The sequence below is a fragment of the Cornus florida genome, unplaced genomic scaffold (genome assembly GCF_030987335.1).
Source record: "Cornus florida cultivar Cherokee Brave unplaced genomic scaffold, ASM3098733v1 CherokeeBrave_3.0.0_Hap2_Chr04, whole genome shotgun sequence".
NCBI classification, from domain to species: domain Eukaryota; kingdom Viridiplantae; phylum Streptophyta; class Magnoliopsida; order Cornales; family Cornaceae; genus Cornus; species Cornus florida.
Genome location: NW_026775574.1, coordinates 104,425,953 through 104,436,643, shown reverse-complemented (window position 1 = coordinate 104,436,643; position 10,691 = coordinate 104,425,953). Strand labels below are relative to the sequence as shown.

The 10,691-nt window shown below is 34.0% G+C and overlaps 1 protein-coding gene across 1 annotated transcript; it reads left to right on the top strand.

The window, feature by feature from the left end:
• The first annotated feature begins 1,580 nt into the window (after nt 1-1,580).
• LOC132304437 (potassium channel AKT1-like) lies at nt 1,581-9,437 on the top strand. Its single transcript, XM_059802106.1, has 12 exons — nt 1,581-1,964; nt 3,394-3,759; nt 4,229-4,286; nt 4,379-4,696; nt 5,424-5,669; nt 6,069-6,167; nt 6,628-6,660; nt 6,771-6,956; nt 7,200-7,394; nt 7,489-7,564; nt 7,980-8,567; nt 9,026-9,437. The coding sequence occupies exons 1-12, from the start codon at nt 1,753-1,755 to the stop codon at nt 9,331-9,333; spliced, it is 2,685 nt and encodes an 894-aa protein (XP_059658089.1). The 5' UTR covers nt 1,581-1,752; the 3' UTR covers nt 9,334-9,437.
• Nucleotides 9,438-10,691: the final 1,254 nt, after the last annotated feature.

Sequence of the window (10,691 nt, the reverse complement as noted above, 5' to 3'; positions counted from 1 at the left end):
ACATAAAAGTAACATAACTCGGCCTGCCCTCACAGTTAAATGAAGTACGCGAGACAAAATCGGTACTTTATCTGTCAAAATAAGGACAGAATTGTATGCCAATTACAAATCCGTCCTAACGTAGTGATACAAACAACTAAAGTAAACTTACATGTTATTACCGATGCACAGAAGTCTTTCTCGTTTACCATTGTTGGGCCCAACAAACAAGGCAAGATCAAAGGACTATGATACGGGTTCAGTGTATTGCGAATGAGAGGTCTCACATACCACTAAGATTCATTGAACTTATGACAACAACCACCTCACATGAAAAATGAGAAGCTTCCCTTTTCTTTTTTGACATGAATTGTGGCTTTGTTTCTTGTATTCCACGACAAGAAAACAGAAGATGAATCATGGATCCAACCACCTGCTTTACTAAAATTTGACCAGATTATTACAGTACAAATTATGCATGGCCCAAATTAGAATTATAAAGTTATTATTATTATTTTTTTTTTCTTTTTGTTTTGTTTTAATTCCTCTTTTATACTGCGTATGGACAGATGTTGAATACATAGTAGAAAAATGTTTCAAATTTTTAACCTCCCCACAAAAAAAATTGATTTAATGATTTTATCAATAAGATTCTAGTCCCTACTAAGTTTATGCCTTTAGTTAGTCCTATTTATTCGAATCAAAGTTTACATTCATAGGAGAACCCTGATATCAAGGGTTGTCAAAGTTATGATTAGTTAAGAAGGAAGAAGTCATGATTAAAGTAATAACTACCTTTTTGTGTATATTTATTTATTTTCCTACATAAAAGTTTACACACATCACTCACTCTGTTCTTTTGAAGACTCTAATTTTCACCATCATTGTAGGAGGTAAAAGACATATCACTTCACTATGTCACCCTTGGTAATTAAAAAAAGTTAGAGTAAAAGAAAGTGAGGTAAATAAATAAATAAATAAACTTTTAATGGTGTATTTGGTTAGTTTGAAAAAATTATGACAAATTATTATTTTGTGGTCTGAATGGTATGAAACTTATCGTTAAAAGATAGGATGTTGTTGTAAATTTATAAAACATTCTCAAGAAATATTTTTATAAGAATGCTTTATAAAAAAAACAGGATAATGGTAAAATTAAATATAGATATTAAAAACAGGATAAGAGGGATTTTGTATTAAAAGAAAATAATAAAGGTAAGTTTGAAAAATAACCTATCCATATTAAAAGTGTGAATTAATTTTCTTATTTTACGGATAACAAGAGATCGGGACTCATATATATATATATAATATTATAATATATATATATATATATATATATATATATATATATAACCAAACGTTGAGTCTGGCCGGTCCGATTCTATAAGACCCTAATTCGAGACGAACAAAAAATTTATGATTTCATTATTTTAGAACCGTGATTTGACTGATCCGATATAGAATCGGTCCAAATCGTCCTATTCGATTCGGTCAGATTTTATTTTTTAATTGAAAGTTTATTTTGCACACCCCTAGTAGACACATGGTACTATATAAACTATATATTGGTGGCAGTAGTAGTAAAGCGGCGTGTGTAGTTAGGACTTCGGTGAGAGTGCCTGTGCCATAACGAACTGTAACAACAGTGAGAGAGGACAGAGCAGATCACAGAAGAGAGAGAGGGGAAGGTCTTGAATACCAACAAAATATAATGTGATTATATATGTATATAGATATATATAGAGAGAGAGTGTTCGGGAGCGGGTAAAGATGGAGAGGAGGAAGAGATGTCCGTGGTGGAAGGAATCAATGTGCGGGTTTCATCGTGATGATGTGGAGAGAGAAGAACGCGTTGCCAGCGACGATCGAAGCAGCTCTCTCACCCTCTCCAGTGCTGCCGTTCTTCCTTCACTTGGAGCCCATACCAATCGCAAAGTCAAGCTTCGTTGCTTCATTATCTCCCCCTTTGATCCCCGTTACAGGTCTCTCTCTATCTTTTCCTCTTTCTCTCTCTATATCTATATAGTTATATATATATATATATATATATATATATATATATATATATTCCTTTTAGAAGATAGGTTGATTTCACCAAAAAAAAACTTAGATACATTATTGATTTCTTTATCTTCAATTTTTGTTGATTTCTTGGTTTTGTTTCCCTTTTCTACAAAATGGGTTTTGATTTCAATTTTCAATTTTCACAAGGCAAGCATCATTGACAGTAAGCATCAAAGGCAATGTGCATATGTATACACACCAATATGCATGCATATGTAATCTGTGTATGTTGGTATGTATTTTACTTTTGGAATGTATGCATATTGCTTTTGGGTTTTCTGAATTATGTACCATTGTGCGAAATTTGGTTACTATTTGATATTTTAATCACAAACTTATTGGTTACAATTAAGTTTCTATTTTAAGCATTGAAGTTCTATTCTATGATTCTATGGAACCCTCTTACCCTTTTAGTTTTTTTATTTTTTATTTTTTATTTTTTATTTTTTTTAAGGCATAAAAATATTTTTTCATAGCACATGCATAAAGTGAGTATGGCAGATATGTGAATGTTGCATGGATGGGAGCTAGGCTAGACAAGAAATGATAGAATTAGAAACGAGAACGTACATTCATGAAATGGTTGGGGTAGCTTATATTGCAGATAAATTGAGAGAAAATGGATTAAGGTTGTTTGGTCATGTACAAGGAATGTCACTAAATGCTAAATGCGCCAGTTAAGGGGAAGGGAAAACCAAAGTCAGCGTGGGTAGAGTTAGTAAGAAAGAATATGTTGACATTTGGTTTAACGGGGTTATGGACTTGGATAGGGCAAATGGAAAAATAGGATTCGTGTAGTCAATCCGGAGGAGTTGGGAAAATGCATTATTGTGTTGAGCATAAAAATATTTTCGTACTTATATATAAGAATAAGGGTTTTTCATTGTACAAATTATCATTATCTAATTAGTGAAAAAATAGGATTCATGTAGTCAATCCGGAGGATGTTGGAGATGAATTTGATCATAGAATTTAAAGAAGGATGGTTAAATGTAATGTTTCTAGCATATATACAAATCTTGAACTGGCAAGCGTGCGGTTGTAGTTTCTAGTCTAAGACTACTTGTGTAGCTTTACATCTAAGGTTAGGTCTGTCTCCCGTTCATCTACTCTTGCTTGTGTAGCGTTACATCTAAGGTTAGGTCTGCCTCCCGTTCTCGACCTCCCAAAATGTCACCAAGGTAATACTCACAGTTTTCTTTTTTCCTTTCTGAATTTGTATTTTTCATTAATATGTTAGTTGTGGAAGATTTCCTATAAGTTGATTAATATTATTTTATTTCTGAAATTAACATAGCTTTGCCTAAACTGATTTTTTTTGCTTGCCTCAAAAACTGACATTCACAGACTTTGGGAGACATTTCTGGTATTTCTGGTCTTCTACACAGCATGGGTGTGTCCATTTGAATTTGGATTACTGGATAAACCATCTGGACCTCTCTCCATCACTGACAATGTTGTCAATGGTCTTTTTGCCATTGATATAATCGTGACCTTCTTTACCGCTTACCTTGATAAAGCTACTTACCTTCTCGTTGACAACCCCAAGCAGATTGCTTGGAGATACACCAAAACCTGGCTGGTATTTGATGTTATTTCTGCAATCCCTTCTGAACTTGCTAGGAGAGTTTTGCCCCCTCCTCTCCGAGAATATGGCTACTTCAATATGCTTCGTCTTTGGCGTCTTCGACGAGTTGGTGCCATGTTTGCCAGGTAAAACATCTAAGCAATCTCTTTCCCGTAGAAAAATTTCTATCCGATCCATTTTATATATTATTGTTAAGTTCATTAATCCCAATACCATGTGATTGACAATCTGAATTACACTTAGTTAGGAGTAATTACAAGCTTCTTATACCATTTTCAAACTTCAAATATAAGCTTTGCCTTTTTATTTTGGTACATCATTATGATAAGCACATCCCACAGCTCAGCTTCTTCTGATGGTAACGAGTTTTTTTGCTGACCAAGATGAATTATAGGAACTTTCTTATTTCATTTTCATTGGAAGTTGTTTTCTGGGTTATATATAAGTTACCTCATGTTATACACTATTTTGATTACAGCGGCAATGTTATCATGAATGCAGTGGAAGTTTTCTAAAACCATTTCTGGATTGTAGCATCATTATTATGTCTTTGTGGGATGTACTCTGTATTAACTTTTTTCCCCATCATCACAGGTTGGAGAAAGACAAGAACTTCAGCTATTTTTGGGTTCGATGTGCAAAGCTTATATGTGTGAGTATTTGTGAGAAATACTTTGTCTTCCCATGAAGGAGAGGGACTTTTGAAATATGATCAATCTTATCAGGCTTGTGATGTCTCTGCAGGTGACTCTCTTTGCGGTCCACTGTGCCGGATGCTTTTACTACCTTCTTGCTTCTCGTCACCATGATCCAAAAAAGACATGGATTGGACTTGCCATGGAGAACTTTCATGAGCAGAGTTTGTGGGTCCGATATGTCATTTCAATATACTGGTCCATCACCACACTTACCACCACCGGGTATGGTGATTTGCATCCTGTGAATACAGGGGAGATGATTTTTGACATCTTCTACATGCTCTTCAACCTTGGATTGACGGCATATCTGATCGGAAACATGACCAACTTGGTTGTCCACATTACCAGTCGAACTAGGCAATTTGTGAGTAACTTCTTTTAATGTTCTTAATTTGATATTGCCTCTCAGCACGATGTCTTCAGCTGTCTCAGGCTGTGTTTGGATCTTGAAAGCCTTTTTATGGTAATGATAATATGATTACTTGGCACAAACAGCCTTTAAAAAAGTCCTTCTGTCTTGAGCTCACTTTCTTGTGCAGACTTCCCATCTGAAATGTGTTCGTAGGATGTTCAAATTTTTACTCATGCTAAATTTAAACTGTAAAGGATATTTCTGAATACCTGAAACCTGACAGCTTATTTTCCAGTGATGGTCCTTTATGGAAAAGTTGCCACCCATTTTTTTTTATAAAAATCATGAAAGCTACTCTTTATATAAAATGTCTCAATCAATATCTAAATTTAAACAGCTTGTGCTAAAGCTCCAAAATTACAATATCATTTACCAAGCCCTTCTCTAGTATGAAAGTTGCGACCATAAAGGCCTTGAACTGATAGAATCACCATAGCCGCAGATTGCTATTAGCCTAAAAAAAATAAAAAATTTCGGAACACATTGTTATCATGATATTTGTATGCATTTGCATTGGCAATTGTGCTCTAGGACATAATTTGCACTTTTTACACGATTTTAGTCATCTAAGGTGTTCAAGTTTTTGAACTTATATCTTTGTCTGTCAGTATAATTTGTGGGGATTCAAAGTTTTTTTTTTTTTTTTTCGTTTAATGTATTTGGCATGTTTTGTGGACAGAGAGATACTATTCAAGCTGCATCAAGTTTTGCAAAGAGGAACCAAATACCACTTCGCCTGCAAGATCAGATGCTTGCTCATTTGTGCTTGAGGTACAGAACTGACTCAGAAGGGCTTCAGCAGCAAGAAATTGTTGAAGCACTTCCTAAAGCCATTCGATCAAGTATTGCACACCATCTCTTTTATTCCCTTGTTGATAAGGTGTACTTGTTTCATGGGGTATCAAACGACTTGCTTTTTCAACTGGTAATTACTAGTTCTTTCTCATCTTCTTTGTTGGTCTTTGGATGGAACTTACAGTTAATGTGTGTCCCCTGTAGCAAGAAAGGTTATGATAACTGGTTTCACTTTTCTCCCTTGCAGTAACAATGAAATTAATCTCATCCAATCTTTTGAAGAAGTTAAAGTTGTGAGAAATATGATTAAATTTCCCCAAATGTCGTGGTTAAGCTTCAAATTTTCATGTTTTCAAGTAATCTACATTGAGAACTATTTAACTTCCATTCTATGCATAACTAAACACCACTGGCATTACTTTTATATATATATATATATATATATATATATATATATATATATATTTGATAATTAAATTGACAATACTGACATATGAGTTATATGTTTTGTGGTTTTCTGAACTTATAGGTTTCGGAGATGAAAGCCGAGTATTTTCCACCCAAAGAAGATGTGATTTTGCAAAATGAAGCACCTACGGACTTGTACATTCTGGTTACAGGAATAGTAGTAAGAGCCAAATTCTCCCTCTCTAGAAAAAATAAAATAAAATAAATGGGACAGGAAAAGAGGGTATAGTCATGCAACTTATCAAATTGATCAGTTAGTTGGAAATTTAAAAATTAAAGGTGATAATTTGGTGTAGCTTTAGCTGCGGAATTCTCTTTCAATCTTAAAATTAGTATTTTTAATCTTTTTAGTTGCATGTGGTACCTGCTTCTTTTTGGAGAACTTAACACTGAAATTGCTCTATGCTCACCAATACTATGGTAAAGGACACGGAAAGGCTTATTAGAATGGTATTCATTGGTCAGTAATTGAAATTTCTCAGAATGGAGTTTTGTACATTCTCCTAAACTTGAAAGAGAGACTATGTATATATGCATAGTAAATCTAAGAGTGCCCTTTTGTTGTCAATTATTTTTAGCTTAAACAATTGCAGCTTTTAATTTTGAGTTCTTTGTGACAGGATGTTATCACACATAAGAATGGAATAGAACAGGTAAGTTCAATAATATAGCACTTGTCATCAATGTTTTACAGTATGAAAAAGAGAATACTTAGTCCTGTCTAGCAAATTAATGAACATGGGTTGTCCATGGATGATTGTAGGTTGTTGGACAGTTAAAAGAAGGAGACGTTTGTGGTGAGATAGGTGTTCTTTGTTACAGGCCACAACTGTTCACTATTCGTACGAAACGATTGAGTCAGCTGCTACGGTTGAACCGTACTGCATTTTTAAATCTTGTTCAGGCAAATGTTGGAGATGGGACAATAATCATGAACAATCTTCTTCAGGTTTGTAATGTGATACTTCAAATACATATTACTTGAATTACTTTACCCACGGAACAAAATAGGAGTAAATCATTCATAAGTTTCCATAGTTGATTATCCCCTTTCAAAGATTTAAAAATGAAAACAAATGGGGCATATTGATTAGATTCTTATCATAGAATGTGTAAATAAGCTGACAAAACATTAAAAACTGGAAGATGGAAGTGTAATGTGTTATATGCACTATATTTGTGGATGATGCAGCATTTGAAAGAGCAGCGGGACCCGATGATGGAAGGAATTCTGACTAATACAGAGCACATGCTGACTCATGGAAGAATGGATTTGCCTCTGAGTTTATGTTTTGCGGCAACGAGGGGAGATGATCTATTGTTGCATCAGTTGCTGAGACGGGGTCTGGATCCAAATGAATTAGACAGCAACGGAAGAACAGCTTTGGTCTGAAATTTCTCTGTTTGTCCCCAATATACATATATTCTCAAATAATATCTTTTGCTGAGGATTAAAGTTGATTTTGTGCTGTTTGCTACAGCATATTTCATCATCAAAAGGAAGTGTAGAATGCGTGGGTCTACTCATAGATTATGGAGCAAATCCTAACAAAAAAGGTATCTAATAACCATAATCAATTTTAAAATCCAATCATGTCGTGTTAAAATCTCTTCTGTTTCTTTTTTTTTTTATACTGCTTTCAGTTTTATTATTATTATTATTATTATTATTATTATTATTTTTTATTTATTTATTTTTTTTTTGTGTGTCGGAAAATCTAATAATTTCATACCATAGACTCGCACTCACTTCAAAAGGGAAAGGGCGGACTTGCTGTTTACAGTCACTCTTGCCTTTACTCCCATGTTCAGCAGTTTTGTTACTTTTATCAGTAGTTCTTTTTTAGTGGCCTCTAATTCCTATGGTAATAAAAGGCAGATCAATCTTTGGCTTTCTTGAAAGAAAGTTTGCTAAAATTTAATTATTGGATCAACCACTTCTCTAATTACAACATTTTCTAAACTTGTGCAGATTCTGAAGGAAATGTTCCCCTATGGGATGCAATATTGGGGAGGCATGAACCTGTGATAAAACTACTAGTAGACAATGGCGCAACGATATCTTCAGGGGATGTGGGTCAGTTTGCATGCTTTGCCGTTGAGCAGAACAACTTAGACTTGCTCAGGGACATCATCCACTATGGTGGGGATGTTACGTTGCTTAACAGCATGGGAACTACGGCACTTCACACTGCTATTTCCGAAGAAAACACTGAAATTGTTAAGTTCCTCGTAGAGCAAGGGGCTGACATTGACAATGCAGATGTGCACGGATGGACCCCAAGGGCTTTGGCTGATTATCAGGGCCATGAAGAGATAAAAATTCTATTCGAGACCAAGCAAGAGACCAAGAACCAACCCATCGCAGTTCCTGAGATGCGGGGTGTACCCTATCTTAAGAAATACCAGAGTGAGCCCACAATACCACCTTTTAGACCAGAAATCGCACCACAGATTGTCCGGGATGTCACCTTGTCTGTTGACCAGCGGAGACGAAGGGCTGACAATTTTCAGAATTCGCTGTTTGGGATCATGTCAGCTGCCCAGAAACCCAAAAAAGGTGAGCCTAAATTTGAAGTTTTTTTTTTCAATTTTCCACAAATTCATATTTTCTAACAAATGAGTTTGACATTATGCATACTCGGTTGGGAAAATGTAATGGATATATGAGCACTACAACCTTGATAAAAACAAAACATGTTTTGTATAATCAGTTGCAGAATATATTTAAAAGTATTTGATATTATTATATTATATACAGTATATTTTAAGAATCATTCAAGTTTGTCGGGATTTTCGTATAAATTATATGAAATATTATCATTCTTAAGAGTGTTGCCATACTTGAGTGAATGAAGAAATGTGTTTTAAGTCAACCTTTTTCAAGAAGTCATAAAATTTTGTTTCATTTCTCTGGACTGATTGAAGATAAAGCTGATGTTCTGAATTGTATGTTAACCTATAAAAACCAAACTTGTTTAATTTTACTGTTGAGAAATGACTGGTTTTTTTATGCAGAAGTTGTATTAAACAATGCAGGTGCTCAGGGCCTTCTCCGATCACAGTCAAGTTTTGGAAATAAATCGAATTTGGGCGGTAACCGCGCAAGAGTGACCATCAGTTGCCCAGAAAAACCTGATGTTGCTGCAAAGCTCGTCTTTCTTCCGGACTCCCTTGAAGAACTACTTGATATTGGTGCTCAGAAATTCGGGTTCTCGCCTACCAAAGTTTTGAATAAAGATGGAGCTCTAATTGAAGATGTAGCACTTATTAGGGATGATGATCATCTTATTCTTGTTAGTAATAGTGAAATGCAAAATTCATAGAGCTAAAAATTTCCCTCCTGGGTTCATGCATCACGTGTACAGTTTCGCCTAGTGAATTTTTAGTTCGAGGAAGAATTGTGTCCTTTAACCCAAAAAAAACAAAAAAAAAACAAGAATTGTGTCGGTTTTTTTTTTGGTAATTGTTTTTTTTTTTTCTTGATAAATGTGAGGTTTCTCAAAGTCAGGAGTGAGTGGAAAATGGTTGTGAATTGGTGGATACTGGGGCGGCTCAATATAAATTGAGGCCCTTATATGTCACTGACGTGAGTGAAGCCAAAGCAACAGCAGTATTTATATTATCTGTGGGTGTGGCTAACTCTTTGTGGGGTAATTGTATTATTTTCCAAAGGTAAACGAGCCCCCGACCAATTAGAAACAAAAATAAATAAAACATAGTTCCAATAAAGGGAACCCAAGACTATATTCTTCTCCAATTTGAGTTTTGCTCACATCTCGAATGAATTCAAGGACATATTCAAAGAAATTCTGATGGCTTGTGAGTTCTGAACAGTTATTATGGCTGAACCTAATAAGATGGCGAAAAATATAAAAGTGTCCTTTTAATATCGAGCAGAGGCGTCCTCTATTGCTGAATAGAGCATATAATCAATCCAATTAACCTTTCTTGTTACGTAATTGATCTTAGAATTATACAACTTATACTTGGGCTCCATTTGTTTGGATGTAAAATATTTTTCAGAAAATATATTTTTTTATTTTTTTGGTGTTTGGTTGTAGTAAAATATTTACGAAAGAAAAATATATTAAAATTTTACAAAAATAATTTATTCATTAATTTTTGGTAAGTTATTTTATACATCCCACCCGAAGGACTCGACTTCAACCTTTGCCACACATCAAAAAATACAAATAAAAAAAATATTTTACCTTAAAAATAAAAAAAAATTAAGCCTTAATGAAAAAGAAGAAACATATTTAAGGAAAAAAAAAAAAAAAAAAAACACAAAGAAGATAAAAGTTAAAAGAAGAATATGGAAAGTTTTACAAATTCAGGAGGAAAAAAAAAAAAATACATGAACGAGGAGTTGAGAGAGAGAAAAAAAAGTGGTAAGATAAATATATAAATTTTTTGGCCCTATTAAATCTATATTGGTCAAGGTTTAATAATAGATACAAAAAAAAAAATTAAGGATATTATAATATAAGGAAATAAAAAATAAAATAAAAAATTTGGCCTTTAATAATAAGAAGTATATTATAATCCTACTGTTGTTAAAACTAATAAATATGATATAATTTTATTAAAAATGTACCTTACGGGTCGTTCTCATCCAACTCTCATATTTAAGGAGCTGTTAGTTATCTTGTTATAATTGATTTTCTCTCACTCAAAACCG

Bases quoted from the DNA above. Each gene is read 5' to 3' on its own strand.
- LOC132304437 (XM_059802106.1), top strand. From the start codon at position 1,753: ATGGAGAGGAGGAAGAGATGTCCGTGGTGGAAGGAATCAATGTGCGGG. The intron at 4,697-5,423 runs GTGAGTAACTTC...TTTTGTGGACAG, and splicing joins CCAGTCGAACTAGGCAATTT to AGAGATACTATTCAAGCTGC. The intron at 6,957-7,199 runs GTTTGTAATGTG...TGGATGATGCAG, and splicing joins TCATGAACAATCTTCTTCAG to CATTTGAAAGAGCAGCGGGA.